This window comes from Biomphalaria glabrata, chromosome 10, assembly GCF_947242115.1.
Source record: "Biomphalaria glabrata chromosome 10, xgBioGlab47.1, whole genome shotgun sequence".
Classification (NCBI taxonomy): Eukaryota; Metazoa; Mollusca; class Gastropoda; family Planorbidae; genus Biomphalaria; species Biomphalaria glabrata.
In genome coordinates this window covers 16,055,898-16,082,585 of record NC_074720.1, presented here as the reverse complement: position 1 = coordinate 16,082,585, position 26,688 = coordinate 16,055,898, and the positions used below count along the sequence as shown (strand labels likewise).

At 33.9% G+C, this 26,688-nt stretch overlaps 1 protein-coding gene across 2 annotated transcripts; it reads left to right on the top strand.

Moving 5' to 3' along the window:
- Positions 1-8,511: 8,511 nt before the first annotated feature.
- Positions 8,512-25,586, top strand: LOC106067915 (uncharacterized). Of its 2 annotated transcripts, none has more exons than XM_056045156.1 (6): positions 8,512-8,629; positions 13,502-13,645; positions 15,271-15,442; positions 17,369-17,406; positions 19,013-19,067; positions 22,131-25,586. In XM_056045156.1, the coding sequence occupies exons 2-6, from the start codon at positions 13,502-13,504 to the stop codon at positions 22,829-22,831; spliced, it is 1,110 nt and encodes a 369-aa protein (XP_055901131.1). In that variant the 5' UTR covers positions 8,512-8,629; the 3' UTR covers positions 22,832-25,586. The 2 variants fall into 2 exon arrangements, with proteins under 2 accessions (XP_055901131.1, XP_055901130.1); XM_056045155.1 differs by having other exon boundaries at positions 8,565-8,722.
- The last annotated feature ends 1,102 nt before the right edge of the window (positions 25,587-26,688 follow it).

The following is a 26,688-nucleotide window of genomic DNA, read 5'->3' as shown; positions in this document are numbered from 1 at the left end:
GATTCCACAATTACGGGCATTGTATAATGCCTTTTTTTTTAAATCGCGCGTAGGATTGGCATTTTCCATATTGAATGACACCCCCGAAAACAATTTTTGTCTATATATTTCAGGAGATTTTTATGAGTTTTCAAAAGATTTAATGATTTCCGGAGATTTCCAGGACTTTTCGTATATTTTGCAATTTCACGAGTTTTCCAGGAGCTCCTGGTAAATCAGGAGGCCGCAGAAAATCTGTTATAAGTCATAAAATGGTTTAATTTAATAATTTACATCTAGAATTAGTGCGGGGCCCACTTCAGTCGCATAGGTTGCAGTGGCCTAAGGCCGACCCACCTAAATAACGGCGTACACCGCGGTTGACTAGTTATATATAATATATATATATATATATATATATGTGTGTGTGTGCGCGCGCGTACATACGCGAGCGCTTTTACGTAGGCTTAGGGCTAACGCTTACAGGGCGTTAGGGAAAAAATCGCTACCCTTAACTCAAGTTCTGGAGCCGCTAGTGGTGCGCTTGCTGGGACAAGTCAGAAAAGGCCGGGAGAGGGATGGAGACAGACGAAGGAACCAGATGCGTGGTAGCAGCTTAAGGGAAAAGAACAGACCGCCCTATCCAAGTTTAGAGTCCGTAAAAATAGGCGCGTACTTTTTTGGGCGATTCAGAGAGAATCATGATTTGAGAGGTCGCCACTATAGATTGTACGGAATATAATGTCTTGCACGATAGAGATATAATAGACAGAGGGCTGGTACATGTTAAAATTCAGGTCACTTTTTGTATGGGGACAGATAGACTTCAAAACACTCTGGTCGCTCGTCAAGAAAAGGGTTTCAGATAAGGGGAAGTGCCGAAATTCCAGCAGCGGGGTTCAGAACTGAGTTCCGGGCGCCAAACTTTTCATGCATTTCGGAACTTCTGAACAATTTCTGAACATTTCTCCTAGTAAGAAGATTGCAGCTAAAATAGAATTAAACTAAAAAGGAGCGATACATGTCGATATTGAAGTGTGAGAGACATTCGATGCAATAGAGAGTGTACTTTTGTAATGATCTTGAACTTTATCCTTTTATCGGGAGAACTTTGTTCATTTTGACCTAAAAAGGTAAATAGAATGTAGGATTTTGAAATGTCTTCTTCAATGTCTTCTTTGAAGTCCATTTTGTTGCCATCGTGTTTGAAAAAAAAAAAAAGAATGTTTCTGCTTTGAAGACAAAACATCACATTAATATATCACATTAATTTATCACATTAACATATCACATTAATATAATACTTTACTCAATTAATCAATTGAATTAAATTAATACTATTATTATTATGCCATTCACATTAAAAAGAAAAAAAAAACTTTGTAGGCCTACAGAGTAGGTACTTTTCTCACAGAGAAATACCTCCAACACCAAGAGAATCTTTTCATGTCTTTTATTGATTTCAAGAAAGCTTTCGATTGAGTATGGCATGGGGCACCCTGGGTGAGAATGGAAAAGTACAACATAAATAAAAACTTAATATAAGTAATCCAGAACCTCTACAAGCAGGCCTCCAGTGCGGCGTACTTCAACAACAACATTGGAGACTGGTTTAAAACCACAGTTGGAGTGAGACAAGGCTGCCTACTCTCACCAATTATTTTCATTATCTTCCTTGAAAGGATTATGATGCTATGGTTGTAGAAGCTATTATAAACATTGGAGAAAGAAGAATTACTAACTGGATCTTCGCTGAGGACATAGATGGCATAGCAGGGACTGAAGAAGAACTAGATGACTTGGTGATGCGCATAGACAAGACTTCCGCAGCATATGGTTTGCAAACAAATGCCGAAAAAAACACAAATTATGACCAATATCCAAAAGGGCTATATAAGGGACATCAGTACTGGAAATGAAAAGCTGACAGTGTCAGTAGTTTCAAATACCTCGGAGTTATCGTCTCAGAGGAGGGAACCAAACCTGAACTACTGGTCCGAATAGCAGTCCACAGCAGCACTCGCAAAACAATCTCGAAAGACAAATGTGCTCATGAAAACAAATCGTCACGACTAAGTGCCATAGAATAGTTCGCACTTTTTTATAGTACAAAAAAAAATTGCAAGCCTAAAATAAATCGTACATGGTCGGTTATCAACCCCTGATAAGCCAATTCTAGTTTAATACAATAATGGTTTATCCTTACAACTGTACTTCAATGGAAGCACTACTTGTTAAGTTACTACTTAGAAAAAGTCAATTGATCTATAAAAAAAAATTGGCTAAAATTTGGCTACTCAGAATCTAGAAGGATAAGCCACGGCTAGTCTACTTCAAACCTTACAACTGTACTACAGTGGAAATACTTTTTTTTTTCATTGGCTTATTGAAGTTAAATGATTTGATGGTGCAAAATAATTGATTAGAACTAGGCTACTCAGAATCTAGAGGGGTGCACGTACATGTCATATGATGTCAGGCCATCAATTCCTGATAAGCAAAAGCTATTCTACTCATTGGCCTCCTTCAGTCGTAGAACGACTATGGTTCATCTCGCACACTTCCTCTTGTGGTTGTGGAGCCCTATTTTGGAGAGACACTCCCGTCCACAAATATCGCAGGTTAAGGTGGCTTTTGCTTCGGTGGTAGAGAAGCTGGCCATTTCTCGCATTGTCCGTTTTTCTTCCAGGGCTGAGGCCCATGTTCTTTCGCTATCCATAGCTTTCTTGGTCACTGTCTCTCTCCATCTGGTGCGGTCTAGAGCTATGTCTTGCCAATGGTCAGTATTGATGTTCACTGATTTGAGGTCCCGTTTTATTACATCTATGTAACGGAGGTGGGGGCGACCAGTTTTTCTTGAGCGAGTTGTCCATAGAGGATGACTTTCGGGATGCGTTTGTCCTCCATCCGGTGAACATGTCCAAGCCAGCGCAAGCGGCGTTGTCTGAGGGCTGTAAAGATGCTAGGAATACCTGTTCGTGCAAGGATCTCAGTATTGCACACTTTTTCTTACCATGTGATTTTCAAGATCCTACGGAGACATCGCAAATGGAATGAGTTAAGTTTTCTCTCTTGCTTTGCGTAGGTGGTCCATGATTCACCACCATACAGTAGTGTACTCATAACGCATTCCTTGTAGACTTCCATTTTGTCACTGTAGTGAGCTTCTGATTTTCCCAAACTCAGGTCGAGGCAGCCTTCCCTATGTGTTTTTTTTTTATCTCCACTTCTAGAGACAGGTCATCTTGAATTGTGGATCCCAGATAGCAGAATTCATTTACGGCATCCATCTTGTTATCGTCTATGAGGATCGAGGGTGGTGCTGTAGCAGTTGGTCCCATATTTCTTTTCTCTGTGCTAATAGTTTAGCCATACTCCTTACAGGCCTTAGAGAAGCGGGACATTAGTAACTGCATGAAGGCTACTACAAACCCTACAACTGTAGGCTTACTATTTTATCAATTGCTACGTTGAAGTTAATTGATTTGGTGGTGCAAAAAAATGGCTAGAATTATGGTACTCAGAATCCAGGGGGTGCATGTGTTCTGTAGTCACAGATTAATAATAAATTACTGTAGACGTTACTATTTAATAATGATAATAACGAGACTGTCTTGATCAAGGTAGACATATATAACTCACTTTTTATTTCCGTCCGATTCTTTGCTTTCGCATAAAACATAAACAACAAACAATGACGTAATATCTTCTAATATTAACACATCCTTCCTTTTGAAGCTATCATCACATCCTTCCTTTTAAAGTTCTTAATACTTATATTTACAAGGAATTTTGACAACTCGACCACTTCTGGTTGTCTTGACCGGCACAGCAAGTTCTCTAGATGTTGGTTTATAATTGTCTGTTTCTTTTGTTCTAACAGTTTGCTGATCATTGTCTTCGTCGGTGTTATAGTACCCAGAGATGTCTTCTTCGTAGCTCTTGTTTAAAAACCGTTGATTTCGTCTGTATGTTTTCCCATCATTTGTCTTTATGATGTAAGATCTGGGTGATGGATGTTTCTTAATGACGACTGCTTTCTGCCATGTTAGTCCTAGACGAACTCTCACCTTCTCCCCGACAGAGTAGTCTTTAGGTAACCTTGCTTTTGCATCGTACCTCACTTTGCTTTTCCTCTGTCGTTCGTTGAGTAATGTCTCTGCATTTTCAGCTACCGATGGTTTCAATAGTTTGGGATCAGTTGAAATGATGTACCTGAGTCTTCTACTCATCAGCAGTTGTGATGGCGAATAAAGCAGTCCGCTTATCGGAGTATTTCTATACTCGAGCATAGCGAGATATGGATCTTTCCCACTTTTGTATGCTTTGTTGAATATCTGCTTTACGATACCAACATACACCTCACTTTGTCCATTTGATTGAGGGTATCTGGGACTTGATGTTGTTATCTTGAAACCCCATTCAGAAGCAAACTCTCTATATTGATAGCTATTGAATGGCATATTGTCGCTCACTATTTCTTCTGGTATGCCATGTCTAGCAAAAATACCTTTCATTGCCCTGATAACACATTCTGCTGTTTTGTTCTCTAGTCGTTTTATTTCAGGATATTTGGAGAAATAGTCCACAACTAGCAAATAGTCATTGTTTCGCCATTCAAACAAATCTGTCGCAACCTTTTTCCATGGTCTTTCTGGTACAGCATGAGGTAGCAATTTTTCCTTCACATTATTTCTTTTGAACGTTGCACATGTTGCGCATTTCATTATTGTCGAAAAAATATCTTTAGACAATCCTGGCCAAAACACACTCTGTTTTGCCTTCGATCTGGTTTTCTCAAGACCAAAATGACCTATGTGCAACTTGTCGAGAATTTCATTTCTCATACTTAAAGGAATTATAATTCTGTTCTCATAAAACAATATGCCATTCTCTTCATGAATACTGTCTTTAAATGCCCAATACACTTTCACTGTTTCATGAACTTGAGTTTTTATCTTTGGCCAACCTTCTCTGACATAATTCATTACAAGTTTTAATTTAGCATCAGATTCAGTTTTCCTTCTAATTTCAATAACCTTCTGATCACTTCCCGGAAACTGTGCTGTTGCGCTATGAATTCTCATAACCATGTCATCATTTGAATTTGATTGTTCTTGACCATTGATGTACGCACGCGATAACGTATCAGCTATTTGCATTTTTGAACCTGGAGTGTAAGTTACTGTTAATTGATATCTCAACAGTCTTAACATCATCAACTGAAGTCTTGGTGAAATCTTATGTAAAGGCTTAGTCACAATAGTTTGCAAAGGTTTGTGATCTGATTGTACAGTCACAGTTCTTCCAAAAATATAATGGTGAAAATGTTCAGCTGCAAACACTATAGCTAACATTTCCTTTTCTATTTGTGCATATCTGCACTCTGTTTCTGTCAATGATCTTGGCGTATACGCAACTGGTTTATCTTCTTGCATTAAACATGCTCCCAACCCTTTAGAAGAAGCGTCACACTGAATAGTAACTGGCTTTTCAGGGTTAAACAATTGCAGAACTGGAGCTTCACTAAGTGTTTTCTTTATTAGCCACAATACATCTTTCTTTAGCAATTCACGCAATTCACGCAATGGACTGGTAATTGTTGACATGTTTGGAATGAAACTTGACAGAAAGTTCAACATCCCTAGCAGTCTTTGAATTCCTGTTCGATCTGTTGGTGCTGGCATCTCCATTATTGCTTTGATTTTATCTGGATCTGGACGAATACCATCTGCTCCAATTTGTCTTCCGAGATAATTAACACCAGAAAGTTTATATTGTATCTTGTTCTTGTTGAACTTTACATTGTTCTTTCTAGCTCTCTCCAGAACCTTTTCAAAAATTTGATCATGTTCTTTTTCATCTTTTGCTGCAATCAGCATGTCATCTGACATGATATGTACACCTGGTATGTCTCCGAATACTTGATAAGCACGTTTCTGTAATACTTCACTAGCTGAGGATATACCAAAAGGCATTCTCAAGAATCTTTATCTTCCAAACGGAGTATTGAATGTACATAAATAAGAGCTTGGTTCATCCAACTCAACTTGCCAATATGCATCCTTTTGATCAAGTATATTAAACACTTTTGCTGCTCCCAGTGAACTATTGATTTGATCAAATGTTGGTATAGTGAAATGTTCTCTCATTATATATTTGTTCAGTTCTCGGGGACCTAAACACAACCTCAAAGAATTATCTTTCTTCTTTGCTATAACCAAGCTATGAACCCATTCTGTTGGTTCATCAACTTCTGTGATCACTCCATCTTGTTGCATTTGTGTGAGTTTTCTTTTTAATTCTTCATAGAGTGATGGTGCAACTCTGCGCGCACATTGAATAACTGGTTTTGCATCTGACGTCAGTTTAATGTGATACTTCATTTTGTATGTACCGAGTCCTTCGAATACTTGATTATATTTTTTCATCAACACTCGTGGAACTTCATTTTGTTGCTTGACATCGTGTACTTCGACATTTCTCGTGCCTCAATTAGTTTTAAAGCAATAGATGTCTTCAGACCTAGTATAGGATTTATACTTTTCTTGATCACGTACAGATCATCTTTAACTTCTACATCGCCGACTTTAAATGTGACCGATGCAACTCCCTTCATTTCTAATGCTTCATCCCCCAATGCTCGTAGGGTAGTATTTGAATTCTTTAACTGACTATCAGTTTCTAAATTGTTCCACGTTGACTCTGATATCACATTAGCTTGTGCTCCTGTGTCAATCTTCATTTTGACTATTTTTCCCATAATATTGACATCAACCATCCAAACTTTGACATTGTTGTCAGTACCAATTGCCTCAAACCACAACTCATTTACTTGGCTTGACTTACTTTCATCTTCCAGTAAATCAACAGCTTTGAAGTGTTTCAAACGACAATTTACAGCGAAATGATTTCTCTTTTTACATTTTCGGTATGTCTGTCCGAATGCTGGGCAATTGTATTTTCCATGAAATCCACCACAAGATCTGCAATCTCTAATGAAACTTGTGACATGATTCTTTGCCATATTTTCCTGTGAGGTTTTGACTGGCTTTCTATCTTCTGTCTTCTTTAATTTATTAGCAGCATCCACATGTAGTCCTATCATATCTATCATTTGGTTCTGGGTATGCTCGTCAGCACGAATTATGCTTGCTGCTTTCTCTAAAGTTAAGTCTACATCTCTCAGAAGTCTCTCTCTTACTCGATCCGACTGTATGCCACATACCAATCGATCTATGATGAGTTCATCTCGAAGGTTGTCAAACTTGCATTCTTTTGCCAAATTCTTTAACTCGGTATAATACTGTTCAAACGTTTCTCCGTCTTTCTGCTTTCTTGAAAAGAATTTAAATCTGTCATACACAGTGTTGGACTTAGGCAAAAAATGATTCTGAAACCTTTCAATTACTTTGTCTACAGTCTCATCTTCACATACTTGAAAAGTATTGTAAATGTCGCGAGCGGGTTCACCGATCAGGTGTAACAATAAAGCTTTCTTCACTGGCTCGGGCTTCGTATTTTTTTTCAGTGGCGACCATAAACAGTTCAAAACTTTGTCTCCATTTTTTCCATCTTTCAGATAGATAGACAACGGTTTAGGAGGATCGAATAATTCCATTATTCGTACAGATTCTAGATTCTATGTCTAAATCTAGATCTAACGACACCACAAATAAAATGTACTTTAAGCAATTTAGAAACCACTAGATCTAGAGATGTACCTGCTACCAGCACTTTAAAGCAATGTGACACTAGATTTGACACCTAATCTAACACTTTTATTTCCGTCCGATTCTTTGCTTTCGCATAAAACATAAACAACAAACAATGACGTAATATCTTCTAATATTAACACAGCATGTGCACATGCACCACCATGCACCCCCCCCCCCGCCTGCGGGCGCCCATGATACTAGCCACATATTCAGAAATAAGGATTCTCTTTTACCCGTAAACCGTGACTATGAATTGCGATTCTCTTTAGACAATAAGAGATTAACAAACTGCATAAGACCTATATTTTTTTATAGTCCTATAGAAGTGTGAACACACTCAAATGAATCCTATGCCTATCGAGGCAGTAAAATGACGGATTTCTTCGCCAGCTTGTCACAAATAATCTAGGAACGTTGCTGAATCTCATTATAACTTTCACGAAGGAACATTTATTATTCAATTTACTCGATCTGTAGGCCTAAGCGAGTAGTTTGTTGATAAAAGACCTTTCTTATCCCTTGAATGTGGATACATTTAACTGGTTTGTTTTGTTTTACAGTTTTGGTTGTTATTTCAAAATAATGTAATAGACTATCAATAAGATTGCGATTTCACCGACAGCACCTTAGTTGCATGAATCAGCCAGGAAAACCAACGACTTGGCAGAATTTAAGTCATTGATTAACATGCATAACCCGATTGACTTAAGTAGATGCAATAATATTTTTTTTAATGCCGGACTTCGGTAACATGACGACCGTACCGTACACAGACCTATATATATTATATCATATATAGGTCTGTGATATGATGGATTTATAGATCGAAAATTTATTAATCTGCGAACAAAAAGTATAACTTTTTGAAAAACCATTCCAAGTAATTTTATTGCTTTCAGTTTCAATTTTATAGATCTAGACTCTATGACCTCGTACGTACATTTTTTTGTACATCTAGATCTAGATCTATAGGCCTATAGATCTACATTAGGCATAAATCTAGAATAATCTAGATTCAAACAGAGGTATAACTTATTTTAATATAGATCTAGATCTAGATCTACAAATGCTTATAGATCTAGTTATAGTCTAGTATATTATCAATGATCATTTGTCATTTGTGTATGTCAATGGATGACAAGACGAATACCAGAGACTGATTGAATGGTGTAATACTGGGTTCTTACTTCCTGAAGTGCTCTAGACACGTGGCGAGACAAACACTATACGACTATACGACTGACTCAAGTCCGTTCAGCAGACAACATTAAGTTTATTTACAACATAATAATAATAATATACTGCACTCCTTGTTAGTGTTACAAGTCAAGAAATAATAATCCTATCCGCATAACAGCGGTATCAAAAGTATCCAATATGTTAACAACAAATCACGTTCGCATCTCAGCGGGTAACAATAAGAACAATTACTACTAGTGACACTGGAGCTTCAACTATAGATATCCATTGAAATACCAATAATACCTTAATATCCAATAAGCACATTATGAAATCGACTCTCAAATATTATTAATCAACAATGACTAGTCCTTCGACTCTCATGCTATATGCATACATATCCACCAGTCCAGGAGGGAACATCCAACCTTCCTGTACCGGGAGCAAGACCTTACTTACTTGATTTGACTGAACTCAAAGTCAACTTTCATTCTACTTCCTGTTTTCTACATCAGGAATTCCACGTGTCTTTTAAACTATTAACATGACGTGAACTTTAGATCATGCAATGTCAACTAAGACTGTGACAGTGTATAAAATTTTAGAGCAATGAATGATGGAAATGTAACTTTATGTTATATTACATGTAGTCAATGTAGAATCTAGATCAAAGCCCATAGTGACAGTCATAGGCATAGCCGGCATAGGTAGCCATAGCTGAAAATACATCTGTAATGTTAAAAAGTTTATAAATGTTTTAGCAAACTACGTAAAAGATATTAGATCTAGAGTCACAATGACTGTAAGCACCTTTCGTCCTTTGTATTTTGTTTGACAAAAAACCTGACATAGCACACACATTTATCAGGTTCAGAAGTTGAAGTTATACAATTTTAAGGGAGATCAAAAAAGCTGATGAGATCAATTTAGTATCTTAAAATGTCTAGAAAAACTTCAGCTTGAATTTCTATGTGGAGCTCAAGATATGAAAATGCAGCTTCAATGTCTGGAACCATGGAGGAGTTAATGTCTGGAACCATGGAGGAGTTCAGGAAATTTATTAAGGACCATCAGAATAGCTATTTAATAGATGTGTATAACATTCACTCAATCTATATGGATAATGTGGTCAACATTCTTTTTCAGAAATTAGCTTTTTGACTTGTATTTTTTGATACGTTTAAAATATTTTTTTTGTTCTTAAATTATTGCCACAAGAGGCTTTATTTTACCTATCTTTACTTTTTTTTTTGGTGGGGGGGGGATGTACAAGTAGTTCAAATATACACAAGTTGAGGCCTATCTTTAAACCATTAACAATGTGGTGACTAATTAAACCTTTTCTTTAACAAAAGCATAACATTTTAGATCAAAGTGTTATGAAAAAATATTCTCTTCCAAAACAAAAAGCACTGTGATTCAGAAGAAAACTAATATTAAAAACATGAAGAAAATGTCAGGCGAGCAATCATTAGATGCCGGATTCACTATTTAAGAAGAGAAAATGAAGTTCGTTCTTATGTGCATTTATCATTTTTTAACTCTGAGCTTCAACTCCTACTGGAAACAATCATTGATGTAGCAGATAAATTTGGAGCAATCCAACCAAAAATTCTTTAGTTCAACAACCGACGATTATTTTAGATGTCAGTTTCAAAATATTGGCGTATATGATGATTTTTCAAAAAGCTACATTCAAACAGAAATACCCTGACTGAGAAGAGATCTAAAGGCAACAAAAGTGATTCTTGAAGAAAATAAAAGTTGACATTGCATGATTCATATACCACTAAGACTTTCAAAATGATCTCTAAATCATTTAACAAAGCTTTTAACCCTTTCTTACCATCTGCTTATCTATGGCGTCTCATGTCAAAAAGGATTTTAGAAATAAAAATTAAGAACTTTTTTAGACAAAGGAATAAATGACACTTTCATTAAGGGGAATTTTATTAAAAAAATGAAATCGTTAACTTCAAGTTAATGATACGTTTTCAAGTTTGAAATCCAGAAAAAAAAAACAGTGTAATTTATTTATGATTGCGTTGTTGCAAAATTGAACTATAGATTAATGGCAATGTCTTCAATTCCAAAGCTTAAGGATGAGTGCAGAGTTTCATGTGATTACACAAACCCAGTGAACTATAGATCAATTGTAATAATCAACTGAATTTTAAAATTTAATAGGCACTTATTTTATAGTTGAACAATCAAAAAACGTATGTAATTATAAACTTTATGTATTACAGCGCAACATACAAACGGAAAAAAAAAATTAAAAGAGGAGGGGGGATTGAGGGAGGGGTGACACCCTGAGCTGACCGCACTGGGTGACATTCACCCTAGTGACGCCACTGATCCTAATACATGATGTACTCCCACATATTCAAAAACTACGCAGTCAAAGTTTATTTGTATAACTTTATTGCTGTTTCCAGGCTTCATAAAAAGGAAGAGAAAAGCCTGAAATGTTAACTCAGTGGATAGATGCACATATTTAAGTCTTCACTCAGAAACTATTTTAAATCTATATTGCAATGATTGCTGTCCAAATTCACTAAATCCATCAATTTTGTAAATTCTTTAAAATTAATTATAATAATAATAATAATAATAATCTTTATTATCCGTAAGGAAATTTGTCTTACAATTTGTGCATTACACCAAACAAAAAACATTATAACTATAAGAAACCAAAGTGTACATTCACACCAGACGCACTCATAATTTACATGTGACAAAGTTTATACCAGATTGTTCTTATTTAATGATTTGATTGCCAGGGGAACAAAAGAGTGTTTGTGTCTGTTTGTCTTTGCTATCGGTGTCTTGTATCTCTTTTGTGATGGTAAAATCACAAAATCCTGACACAAAGGGTGATTCTTTATTTCGAGGATCTTGTTAGCTTTTTTATAGATGTTTGTCTCAAACAACTGCCCGAATGGGGTTTGTTTTTTGCCAATGATTTTGCCAGCAGCATTTAGGATTCTATTAAGTTTATTTTTATTTTTAATGCTCAGATTGCCATACCAGGCAGTGATATTGAAACTTAAAATATTGCAGATGTGAGCGTGATAAAACATAGCCAAGGCCTTTTCGCTAACATTAAACGAGGACAGTTTTCTTAGTAGTCGTAATCTTTGCTGCCCTTTTTTGCTGATATAATCAGTATTTGCAGTAAAATTTAGTTTATTGTCTAGGATAGTACCAAGGTATTTAAAGGTTTGCACAATTTCAATAGTCTCTCCAGCTACAGAAACAATATCATTTCCCTTCTTGTCCCTACGAAAATCGATTATCATTTCTTTGGTTTTTTTTACATTTAATAATAAAAAATTATCTTTACAGTATTCCTCAATGTGTTCTAGTTCTTTGAAATACTCATTTACGTCTGAGCTCTCTGAGAGCAGGGCAAGAGGAGCCGCATCATCAGCGAATTTTGTGAAGGAGCAACAATAACTATCGGATTGAAAATCATTGGTGTACAAAATGAACCACAATGGCGATGTTACAGCCCCCTGGGGCGCCCCTGTGTTAACTATGCGTTCATTAGATATAACATTGTTTACCCTAACCCTCTGAGCTCTCTGGGTCAAAAATTCATTAGCCCATAGTATTATGTATGGACTAATCTGCAACGCTTTCATCTTTTCAATGAGTAAATGAAGTTGTATAGTGTTAAAAGCTGATGAGAAATCCATAAAGAGCAATCTTACATAAGTGTTCGGTAAGTCCAGATGTTTGTAGACACAGTTTAAAATATTTAGGATGGCATCGTCTACACCTTTACCCTTTTGGTAAGCAAATTGTAAAGGGTCTAACTTATTACAAAGATCATTCAGAAGAAACATTTTAACCAATTTTTCTAAACATTTAGACACAATGGAAGTAAGTGAAACAGGTCTATAGTCATTCATTTCCTTCGGTTTGGAAACCTTTGGCACAGGTACAATTATAGATGACTTCCACACAGGTGGTATCTCATGGTTTAGTAATGAAGTAGAAAAAATATCTTGGAAAGGTTCAGCTAGTTGTTCAGCACATTCTTTTAAGATTCGCCCTTTTATTCCATCAGGCCCACCAGCTTTCATTGGGTTGACGTTTTTGAAAATGTTACAAACTTGCTCTTTAGTAATCGCTAATTCTAAGCAGTTGTTAACATTGACATCCTCAAGGGCTTTGAGTCTTAGATAATTAAAATCTTTCGTGTCGAAGCGACAATAGAAATCATTTAACTCGTTGGCCAATGTTTTTTCGTCTCTTGTAGCAAGATTATTTTTAAATTTGACTTGTGCTCCTGCCATTTTGTTCATGATGCCCCACGCCTGTCTCATGTCACTTGTATTAATTGAGTCTTCCAGCTTGGTGCGGTAGTTTCTCCTCCCTTCCTCAAGAACGACGTTGAGATTTCGTTGAGCAATTTTCCTTGTCTGTCCATCGCCTTTCATAAATGCTCTTTTCTTTTTGATTATTGCCCGTTTTATTTTATTAACACAATAAATAGAAAGGTAGAAAAATTCAATTGATTAGATAAATAACTTTTAAAAAATGTATTGTATTAAATAGTATTACTTTATTTCTTCAAAATAAAAAAATTTTCTTAAGATTTTTTGTTTTCCTTCTAGATGGACCAGACTGCTCGTAAGATAAAATATAATCAAAGTTTGGCATGTGCCGTACAAGAACTTTTTTGTGCTTACATTGTTCCAGCTAACTTTTTGTCCATCATTCATAAGCATGCTCCTCATGTGCTAACACCTGATGATGTTGTAAGTTTTCTTTATTGCTGATTATTTGAGTGTTGAAAATTATGGGATGGACTACGTATAGTTTGTATGTCACCAAAGGAAAACCATGGTCTAATACAGTGATGCCCAAAATACAGCCCGCGGGCCAGATCTGACCCGCAACGTGGTTCCATCAGGCCCGCCGTAAAGTCGGCACAAAGTGTAGAAATCTCGCTTCCAAACAAAAAAAAAAAAGTTGAAAAAAAAGTATCTTTACCTACGTTTGGGTCCTCACTTTTTCTCTGATAGATTGGTACCATGACCTTTAACATTTGTGTGTGAATTGGAACTCTGAATGTAGAATCTACCACGAAAAGTGAGCCTATCTTTACTTTTTTTGTTGAATATGTTAATAAGACAGCATATTTATTGAATAAAGAAAGTGTGGGCTGTTTAATAAAACGACAACATAGAAACGGCACTTTAAAATAAATATCGCAGCATTCTTGGTTTGAGTCGCGAATAAAAGATTGTTAACTATGCCTAGAGATTGGAGGATCCATGTGAATATTTACCAAAGCGAGACCAAAAAAATGAGTCGGTTGTAAAGCTATCTACACTATCACATTTTAAGTAGAGAAATGAAGCTGTTTTCTGACGCGTAAAAAAATATGTCAAATAACCTATTAATTAAGTATTAAATTGACAATTTCTACCAAAATAGTTTCAGAACAATTTTATTTCGTTTCGTTTTTGAAACTTTTCGTTCATGTGGCCCGCGAGACAAGTGTCGGAAATTAAAACGGCCCACTGGTCGAATTAGGTTGGGCATCAGTGGTCTAATATATATGACCCCACAGTTCAACCAACTGCTTTTACTTTCCCAAACTTTTGTTAGGTATCCATTAGATGATTGCTGGTAGTTTGTAGGCTTTCTTACTAGGTAGCCAAATCTTTTATACTTGTCTGGACTATACCTTTTTGTACATGGTATGACACCTGATGTCCTTCTGCCTAGTCAACTTAAGCTTATAACAGCTTTTTTTTTTAAATATATTTTTATTTATTTATTAACTAATAATTTACCTGAAATGGTGGTTAAACAAAAAAGACATTCCTTTTGAGATTGTCTTACCTTCTTGGGTAATAACATGAACAGGTAGCCTACATATTCCTACAGAAATTGTCTCTCCTGCCTGAATTGCTATTTAAAAAGACTTCTATTGAAATAGTCTCATTTTCCTGGTTTTTGGAAAGTAAAATCATTGGTAAGTTGCACCACAGTTTAAAAAAAAACATCACTTTTGTACACTTGATATACAAATAAAGTTTCATAGTGACTGAAATAATCATTACCCGTATATGAATTAATGATAATTGTTTACCATTTACTTAAGATATTTTTGACTCACTGCTAACCTCATTATTGAAAGGAAAATTTGTCTGCAGATTCTGATTATTTTGGTATCTATTTTATACTAAATCAGAGAATTGATTTGTTAATTTATGGATTTTTTAAATGGATTTAGAAATAATTAAAAAAAAATAAAAAATTCTCAGCTCTGAGGCGTAACAACATAATTTATTTTATTCATGCATGTATTTTGACGTGTGACACTTGTACTTATCTAATATTTTTCAAAGCTGGTCATATATTTTTATTTCAGGCTCGCCTCAGAAAAAAAGTGCATAATTCAGGAATGATTGATAAAGAAATCAGCCAGGAAATACTTGACTTGATGGTTCGCTATAAAGACTGGTATCCAGCCATTATAAGGATTCTTGGAGATGATTCCATGAGACAAAAAGATTTGATTAGCTACTTCAATAAAGTTAAAAGTAAGGTTTTGGTGCTTAATTTTTTAAAATTGTTTTTTAAGGTTGTGTTTTCTATCTACCTAGATACATTTCTTAAGGTAGTGTTTTTCAAAATTATTGAATTCATGATGTCCTGGATAATTAAGATTCCACAAAAAACAGTGTCTAACAAACTATTTCACAGCACCATTAATTTATAAAGCCATTTTCCTCATGTCACTGTGTAGCACAAGGTTTAAGAACTACTGGCTCAAATGATTGATTTTATATTATTCTCAGCAACTTGTAGAGGAAGAGTAAATTACAGAACAATGACACTGTATAGAACAGTGGTTTTCAACCTTTTTAGCTAGGGAAACTCTTTTTGCAATTTCCCACTATGCTGGGTCCCCAACATTAAAATTATTTTTTTCATAAGCATAAATATATTTTGCTAATATTATAAAGTCATAATTATAATGTAAATATCTGATATGCTTTGCCAAAGCTTTATGTTTAATCACAAAACAATTTTTTATCCTATACATTTCACTTTGTAATGAAATTACAACTAACCAAAATTCTATCTTTATGACTGGCATTTATTTACTTTCCTGTTTCCACTTGTGTCTCAATTTGAAAATAACGGTGGAGCACGGATAGTAGGCTAAACTACATCAACACGTGGGATATGACTGTAAGCACTTAATTCAAATTTGTGTAACTGCCTTTGAAAAGTAATCATTTATCACTTCATGGCTATTAATGAGTTCAATAAGCAATAAAATCACCATCATTTATTTACCTGACCTTAGCTCTGAAATGCTTGGTATCCTTGTTGGCAAAGGTCTGATGGTTGTTATCAAAATGACGTTGTGGTTATTTCGGCTTCATAGATTTGGCTTATAGAACTTTCTTTAAAATGATGCACTGGGATTTTTCAGTTCCTGCTTTAACTATTGAAGTAAAACCATATGATAGAAAAAGGTTGAATCATTATATTTCAAGATACATTTTCATGGATTGTTCCATAATCCAAATATTACCTTAAATAAAAACACAGACTGTAAAACGATGTGTTGTTAATATTAATTATTAATAATTACTACCCAATGTTATCATAGAAATAATATCTATAATTCCGTTGTGTTATGCATTAATTTACATTAATGAAATTGTTAAATTATACTGGGACTATTAAAATACTTGAAACTATTCTGATTTAATTGTCTATCCTCAAATAACTAATTAGAAAAATAGTCACTTACAATGAAAAAAAAACAGGAAAAAAATGCAGATCTTTTATGATCTTAAGTAACCCCTGGCAAATTGTCATTTGACCCTTAAGGGAGTCGCGATCCACAGGTTGAGAACTTCTGGTGTAGAAGTTTTTTTTGGAAAGTGAAATTGTTTTTTACTATTATAGGAAGTGAAATTTCTTTTTACTATTATAGTATTAATGCACTTGGTTTCCACACGCCCATTCCCGGTGGAGACTGATGCAGCTGAGTCCACCCAACTCTAATGGGTACCTGGCATATGTTGGGCAAGTAAAGGTGGTTAGTCATTGTGCTGGTCACATATGACACCCTAGTTAAAAATGGGCCATGAAAACAGAGATGTCCCCATAGATCTGCAAAGAATGCCTTATTATAGAATCATAGATGAAGAGGATGTGAGAGAAGCCAAAATTAACAAAGCTGAAACTGCCTTCGTCCACTTTGTGAACACTCATTGGCTACCAAGATTCATCTAGACCTAACGCCAGTGCTCAAATTATTTTGAGGACACTTGTAAAGGATAACAAAATTTAACAAAAGGAAAGTAAAGACATTTATTAAGAGCAAGACACTTAAAGTTCAGAAGTTCATATAAAAATATAATTAATGAACCAGCAGTACAAAATTTGATATAAAATATATATATATATATATATATATTTATCTTTGTTTTTCTTTTCACATCTAGAGGAGCATGATGAGAAATTTGACAGAGAAAATTTTGTAGTAAGTTTCTGTATATGGGCTTTGTTGTGAGAATAAGGTTAAGCAATTCTATTAACTGCTACTAATTGATAGGTATGGTAGTTTGCCTTTTAAAAATAACATTTTTTATATTTAGTGGATTTTATTTGAATAGTCTAAGTTAAGTATCAAAAATGGATTTAAAAAAAAATAATTGTTTAAAAGTAGAAACATATAGCTGATATATATTTATTAAACAAGTAAATGTTTTGTAACTGATAATAAAACTATATTGTTTATGAATATTGAATTATAAATACATAGAACATTAACACACTTAATACTAGCTCTTACTATGTAAACATTTGTTAAATACATAGATTTAAGTTATTAGGAATACATACATACATATATATATATATATATATATATATATATATATATATATATATATATATATATATAGTATCAGGTGACTATGCAGTCGCAGTGGGCCCCGAACTTTCATAAGCCCCACGCTAATTCTAGGTGTAAATTATTAAGTTAAACCATTATAACTTATAATAGGGTTCCCGTGGTCTCCTTATTTTCAATGAGCTCCTGGAAATCTCCTGAAATTGCAAAATATACTTACTAACAAGTCCTGGCAATCTCTTTAAATTATTAAAATCTCCTGAAAACTCATAAAAATGTCCTTAAAATAGACACAATTGTCATTTTTTGGTGTCAATCAATATAGTAAACGCCAATCCTATGTGCGATAAAAAAACGGCATTGTCAGCTTTCATTTCATAAAAATGTAATGCAAAGATGAATTTATTTTCTAATACAAACTCTTCATTTTCACTTATTATCCGTATCCCTACCCTGACTGGGCCGCGTGCAATCCATTTCACAAAAGGCCCAGCAAATGTTAGGGCTGGCCCTGGGTAACATGTTCAGTGTGTGCAAGTAAGGCGTAGAGAAGCTGTGTTATGACCATTTCCTATGTTTTGGTATGGGACAGTAGACTTTGAAGCTTGAACACATTGCAATAATTCACCAGCAAAATAACAACAAAATAAAAACTACCAACAGGTCTACCCAATTAAAGTGTAAACAAATTATAAAGCCTTTAAAACACAATAACTAATCATACATGGACAAATTTAATTTCAATATTTTTCTTTCATAGTTTCATAATGAATCTACAATAAGATGGTGCGCAAATGTTAAATTAGGCCAATTGATTCATTAAAACTTGTTCTTGTTTGCAAAGCAATGTCTTAGTGTACTGCTGTGAGCCTAGTGACTAAGCTGTGTCAAGTTTTCCCATTCATAAAACATACTAGCCAAAATTAATTTCGAAATAAAATTTATATATATATATATAAATATATATATACATTATATAAATATATATACATACATACAAGAATTTTCTTGCTTAAGAGTAAATATATATATATATATATATGTTAAGCACATATAAAAAAATCTACATGTGTGAGGAAAGTGGTGTGTTAATTCTTACCGTACTTTGAAATGGGTTTCTTTCTACTTAATCAAAATATGTATTTCAATAACATGGATTGTTTATTTAAAAAAAAAATATGTATGCATTGAATTTAGAAGAATTAAATGTATGAATTTTTTTTTTTTTCATTAGCCTGTAGTTGAAAGCCACTTCGCAGAGGTCCCTCAAAAATTATCAACAGACAGTGGTAGGTTATAAATAATTTAACTGATTCCTATTTATTACATTGTATACATAGTTATAATAGAAAGACATGTTGGCTTAAACTGAAACTTTAATTTCTGTTTTTTTTGTCCAGTATTTGTACCCCTGCTCTTTATTTTGAGTTTCAGTAATAGTTTTTGTTTTAGTTCAAGTCAGCTTCTCATTTGCAATACATCTAAAAAAAATGTTCAAAAATGCCCTCAAGTAAAATCAGTGATCATAAAACATGCTTTCAATCTAAGATAAAAGACACTATCTATTATGTTTACATGCTAAACTTTATGTGTCACTTTCTGAATGAATTTTTTTGTTTACCACTTGATGAAACTGTTTCTATCAAAAGAATTAAATTGGACTTGAATGTGTAACAACTGGTATGTCACGATATTCTTTTTTTTTTTTTAATTTTTGTCTGTTATTGATTGAACTTATTTTCTTTTTTAACAATTTGGGATTTAAAAAAAAATAAATTTTAAAACAGTTTAGAATGTAGATGTATTTAATTTAAAGATTAAATTAATTTAAGTTAAAAAGAATATGTTTTTTATAACAATTTCTAACAAGATGTTTTGATCTGGTTTAAAACTTAAAATGTCTACAGATTGTATGCAGTAGAATTTTTAAAAAATCACTTTGTTGCTTTACTAAATTAGTTTGGAAAATATTAACCATTGTGTCCAAAATATCAACTTAATAGTCTTTTTATCTTTATTGGCCTTCTGTAACAATTACATATCAGAAACATAATAAACTATTCATAATCTGATTTCACCATCTCCTTCATCATGACCAAAAAACAATGTCTTTCAGTGTTTTTTTTTTTTTTTTTTTTTAATCAAATATGAAGGTATTTTTATAAGAATATAAATAGCTTCGCATGATTTTTTGACAAATGTTTTTAATAAATTTATTGATTTCTGTGATAAACCAAATAATGTCAAGACGTTAAATTGACTCTCATCGTTTAAAAAATTGAACTATAATTTAACAAAATCTCATTAGTAGCAGTTGATTTCATATCACAATTTATTTTTTTACTATCAATAATTTTATTTTTTCTGCTACGTACCGGTATGAAAATCTTGAACTGAAAATTAAATTTCAATCTTCCTCTTAGGTCTATAATGTCCTCAAAAACGTGTAGTCTTTTGTTTCAGAAATCAAATACACATATATCAAACTAAGATTTAAAAGGCAGTTTATGTGATTCAGCAGTAGTTTGGTTTTTTTTTATCCACAGCCATCAATACAAAATTTTAGGTTTGTGTGCAAGGTATTGTGTAAGTGCAACTGACACCAAAGGCTCCATCAGGTGTAACATAAACCCTCTTGTCTATCTTGTTAATACTAACCATAATTTTATAATCATGCATGGGAAGCAACTATGTATCCTAATTCTTAAAACCCCTCACCTTCCTTTTTTTAGCCCAATAGTCGTAGATAGCAATATATAGAATATATTAATGTCTGGGTATATTTTATGATACTTTTTTTTTTTCACCAGCGAACTGGACTTGTAATAGCTGAAACTAATTATCCCACAGGATTTTATATTAGCATCTTGAAGTGTATATTTTTTAATGCACTCACTTTATTTGCTTGCAGCAGACAAACAATCAATTTTTTAAAAAGATCTTTTATATCAGCCAACATTTTTTTAGACATGAAATAATACTTAACCCACGAAGCGTCGTCGGCCGATTATATCGGCCGACATTTCGTTTCTGTGGCGTCCCGGCCGATATAATCGGCCGACTTTAGACTGCTGATTTTCTATTTCAATCCACGTTTTAAAGTGACCATTTTTAAACTTCAGATCTATTAGACATTCTTCTTCCTGTCAGATCCAAAAATAGCCCATTTCCCCATCTGTTTTTGTGTTTACATGCTGATTATTCACCGGCGAATTTTTCTTGCAATGTCCGATGCTAGCCCGGGTCCATGAGATGTTACAAAACATAAAGTTTCAAATACTTTTAGTTGTTCTTTTTTAATATTACAATTAGATTTAGATCTAGGAATAATGAGAATATTTTATATATTAGATCTAGATCTATTCATGAAGTGGCCGATGATTTATTATGTCCATACTGTCCGTAGTCATCTAAAGTCTAGAGTTTATATCTAGACTCTAGATCTAGACTAGAGACCGGACTGGATCTGCACCTAGACCTAGTCAAAATTTAGTGAAATTTAAGACATTTTAAGATAGATTGAAGCATATTAATGATAATATTGACTTCTTTATGCATTAAGTATTCTATTATTTCAATCTTTAAATGCTTTTAACTTAACTGAACAAAAAAAAACGATTTTTATCTATTTTTTTTTCCTTCACTGTTACTTGTATTAAAAGGGTAACCAAGTCACTAAAAAAATTTTTTTTTTCAAATCTAATGGTCCATTTTTAACAAAATTATATCTATTTATAAAGGAAAATGAATGGGCTATCCAATTACATCAAAACTTTTGTTATAGCTCTAAAAATGTTTCTCACAGAGGTCAGCAAACAAGCTTTTTTGTTGATAAAAAAAATCAATCATACTAATTAGGTCAGGGTCAAGGTCAACTGATCAAATTCAGGTGTTCAATATATGATCTATAGTGTTCGCTGTCCAATTACCTTTCAGAATATATATAAAACATGGATATCAACCTTCACTTTATGGCATTTTAAGACCATTTTCTAACATGCATTAAAAATGCTAAAACTCCCCGAACGCCACAGAAAGTTTCTTAAGACCCTTCGTGGGTTAAAGTCCATTTTTAATATAGAAAAAGACTTTTTTAATTATATAATTTCAATATTTCTTGTAACTATTCCAATTTTCTTATATTTTTGTTAGCTATGTTTAAACAATTCATTTTTAGTTTTATTAGAAAAATAGGCATACAACAAGACTTTTTGTTTTGATTCTGTATTTACTAAAATACAATTTAAAGAATAATTTGATTATAAATGTCTATATTAATTTTGTTTGTTGATGTCATTATATTTTGTTTTCATCTAGAAATAATTTGATTCTGTTATTTTTTATGTTATCAGTGAACCATACTCCTAATAAAAAGAAACCTCAGTTAAAACCCAGCCAGTCTGTGGATGGAGCATCTCCTTGTAGAGGACCTCAGCAGAGCACAGCCAAAAATTCATTGCAAGCTAATGGAGACATGCAGCCAACATCAGACAACAATCCCAAAAGGAAACAAGGGAAACTAAGGCCAGATGTTGCTACCAAAGATAAACCAGTCAATCCAGCAACAAATCTAGCTGCAGAGTCACCAGCTAATGGTCCTCAAAAGGTAAAGGGTGGCCCGAAGAAGAAAAGTGACGTGGGTCAGGTACAAGCAGCCAGTCAACAAGCTATTCCTAATGAACAACAAAAGCCAGCTCCTGTGTTACAGTCTCAGCTTAGTGCTTCTGGTCATGACATGTCCTACTGTGACATCTGCAAAGCCAAGTTCACGTCTGCTATAAATGCAGAAGAACACTATTCTGGACAAAAGCATAAGAGAAATTTGGAATCTCTGGAAAAGAATAAGGAACCCACTATTCAGCAAAGCGCTAATCCACCACCCAGTGCCATTCCAGCTCCTGAGTCCAAACCAAGCATTTACTTTCTAAATGAAAATGGTCAAGGGTATTGTAATTTATGTCAGGTCAAATTCGCATCTCTAAATATTGCTGAAGACCATTTAAAGGGAAGTAAACACAAAGCCAGCATTGCTACTTTAAATGCCAAGAAATAGGCTATGACTCAATGGTGCATGTTGCCTGTAAAGCTACAGATGTAGCCAGTGGAGTCTAGCTGCTGATTCTTTATTAATTGCATCAGCCTTGTTTTTATGAGAGCAACCCTTTTTATTTAAATCATTATTGTTATTAAATAGGTGAAAACTTTTACAAACTTTTTTATAAACATAAGCTTATTGCAAATAAAAGTATATGCATAGGCCTATGCATGTCACAATTTTTTTTTTTTTTAAATTATAGTAGGCCTACATAATTAAAATTAAATGAGTTGAGTAATTTACATTTTTTTTAGGCCTACATTTAAACTTTTATTAGTTTCCAAAGTTTTTAGTTCCCATTTCCTTTTTTTTAAAATACATTTTATACATACACCTGTTTTGTATCATTTGTATCAAGATTGAATGTTCTATGTATTGTGAATATATATATAGTACAACACGAGTTACTTAATATATTTATAGAAATGTATGTAAAGTTATTGATACTTTTAAATCATTTTATATAATTCAATAGTTTTGTTGAGATTTTACAGATCAAAATATTTAATGGAAATGTATTATGCCTATGAAAAAAAGTAGAAAAAATTCTAAATTCAACTTATTGTAACTACTTTGATTTAATTGATGTAGTACAGTTTTATAACTTAATCCTTGACTTCCTTGATACAAAAGCATATATTGAAGGAAAAGATTATTTGATGTAGCAGGCTCAGTAGAACATTACAAGGATGGCTGCCTGGTCGTGCGGTTTGCACGCTGGACTGTCATTCAGATTTATCGATGGTCCCGGGTTCAAACCCTGCCCGCTCCCATCCCCTGTCGTCCTGCGGGAGGTTTGAACTAGGAAGTAATTATCTTCAACTCTGAAGGAACATCTGAAACATGTAAAACAAGGTCTGCAAATGGTCTAAAAACTGTTTTATTTAACATCTTTTTTTCATTATAATCTATTTCTATCCTGTTGTTTGGTCACTTTGGTATATGACTTTTGTAGATATTCATGTCATTACAATTATATGTCATTCAATTGTAAGACACCTCAAAAGTATTCCAGACCTTTTGTTAAATCAGATTTTTAAAAAATTGCTTTAGCATTTGAAATATGATTAGCTTCATTTAATTTTTTTTTTAATTTGATATCGATAGCTCTTTACCTTACAATAAACTTTGATCACATACATATCACTAGACCAACAAACTTAGATCACATTTATCACTAGACCAACAAACTTAGGTCACATTTATCACTAGACCAACAAACTTAGGTCACATTTATCACTAGACCAACAAGATCACATTTATCACTAGACGACCAACAAACTTAGATCACATTTATCACTAGACCAAAATTAGCTGCTTGATTTCTAAAGTTCCATCTTTGTGAAAACTAGGATTTGAACTTCAGGATTTACAGAATGTTTCACCCAACTTTAAGGCGTACCTGACATGTTGGGAGAAAGTTAGGGTGGTTATGTGCTGGTCACATAACACCCTAGTGAACTGACAGCCATGGGGGTGCGCTCAGCTTCTGAACCTGGAGTCCTGGGTTTGAATCTCAGTGAAGACTGGGATTTGAAATTTCAGTATTTTTAGGGCTCCCTTGAGGCCACACAACTCTAATGGGTACCTGACTTTAGTTGTGGAAAATAAATGTGGTTGGTGGTTGTGCTGGTTACATGACACCCTGCTTGTTATCATTGGTCACAGAAACCAATGACCTTAATCTGCTCTATAGATCGCAAGGTTTGAAAGGGAACTTTACTTAACAATGGCTGTTTGGTTGTGCAGTATGTGTGCTGAACTGTCGTTCAGTCATCTCGATGATCCTGGGCTCATATTCTGCCATTTCCCGTCATGAATTGAGATGTAGATTATCTTCAACTCTGAAGGAGCATACGAAACATGAAAAACATTAAAAATTTAGATCCCATGTATTACTAGACCAACAAACTTAGATCACTAGACCAACAAACTTAGATCACATATAGGCTATCACTAAAGGCTAATTGACCTCTAGAACTGAAAAGTTGAATTTTGCTCCTTGTGTTTTTGTTTGAAATGTGTGTGAGGTTTATTTTCTGGCTTTAGGGCTAGGGTTACATAGTCATCAAAAGTAACATGCATCAATGGACACATTTTATACTTCAAGCACAACATCATTAGACACATTTTTTATCATTATACATAAGCTGTGTGCAGCTGATAAAAAAAACATTTTATAAAACTGTCCCAAAAGGATTACACTTTTATTCTACATAAAAACAGCTTGTCTGGCTTATCCAGTTCCCGAATGATAGATGAGATACAAGGTAGTATTACATATGCAATGACTTTTAGGGTAAGAACTAGTAGAGTTACATCTTTTCAAGAAATATCAAGCTGTGAATTCAAAAGTGTTTAGTGCTGTTCCTATTTATATTTTTTTTACATTTTGTCATTGTGATTATTGTTTGAAGTTATGTAAAATATAACAAATGTTTGACTATTCAACATTCCAAATACTTTTACTTTCAACATTCCAAATACTTTTACTTTTATACATTTTTTTTATTTTACACAGTTGGTGACTGTTACACATCTCACCAAAGTAGTTTCTATATATTCATGTAAAACAATCAAGGATTGGCCACCATTCTGAGGTTCTCATCAATCTCATGGCATTCCTAACAACTTCATTTATTTCCTTACAAATAGTTTGTGTGATTAGGAAAGTGTGTCATTAACTTGCTGTTAATAAAACAAAATGATAAACCTTTCTGCCTTTCTTGTTTCCTTAGCAGAATAGAACGTCTGCAAAGTACTGCATACGGTTTTGGATAGAGACCAGATCAATTCAAATCAGCCTATAGATGGGTGTAGGATTTGAACTAGGCATAACATATTATAGTGACAAAAGTTGCAAGGTATATTTACTACTAAGTCCAAGATGATGAAATAATTTTTCTTTTTGGCAAGTACACAAATCTATTAATCAATACGCAGTGAAACAGTAGGGCCTAAAATTAGTTAGTGAATTTGCATCTATTTTTCTATAGGCTGATGGTTACTGATGCAAAATGGCATGATTTTGAGTGTCTCTTCAATTTGTACGAGAATCGCCAATAACAATGACTCTATATACCTGTTTCCTTTTCAGTTATAGCCCTGCAAGTATAGTTTTTTTTTTTTTTTTCTAGTGTGATTTAGAGCATGTCTCAGTAAATGTCTCATCTTTTACTTAAGAACTAGTCATTTACACGATATGTTTCCGGAACATGTTCTTAAGAACATAGTTAAGGGAATTCGAGATTAGACAATAGGCTAATATATATATATATATAGGTCTAAAATCTTATATTACAGACGTACATTACTTTAAAAAAATAAGATAATTACTTCCTACGCAATTCATGTGTCAAATCTATAAATAGTCATGCATGTTAATCATTGACTTAAACTCTGTTAAATTGAGTCGTTGGTTTTCCTGGCTGATTCATGCAACCCATCCCATTCTCTAATGGCACTCGGGAAGGAACACTTGTACGTATTTGTCCTAGCGTATGGAATAAGAAATGTGCCTCTATCTTTGTGTCTTTCTGAGTCTACAATGTTCAACCAACATCTACTGGTGACAGAGACAAGGCCTACAAAGATCCAACTCACTAAATCGATTTCTCTGAAGTTCTTATTTTCAAATAGAGAGATAGCTTAATTACCTAGAATTAAAATATGATAATACGAGGATGGATTGAGGGAGGATCTATTCCATTTCAAATGTAGCCTATCTGCCCTGGGGTGAAACTGGTCTATGTCCACCACCAGCATGTGAAAACTAGTCGCGGCTGAATGGACTACCAGGAGTCGCCGTGGAACGT

Coding starts and splice junctions, on each gene's coding strand:
- LOC106067915 (XM_056045156.1), top strand. CDS start 13,502: ATGGACCAGACTGCTCGTAAGATAAAATATAATCAAAGTTTGGCATGT. Junction 13,646..15,270: donor TGCTAACACCTGATGATGTT/GTAAGTTTTCTT, acceptor TTTTTATTTCAG/GCTCGCCTCAGAAAAAAAGT. Junction 15,443..17,368: donor CTACTTCAATAAAGTTAAAA/GTAAGGTTTTGG, acceptor TTTCACATCTAG/AGGAGCATGATGAGAAATTT.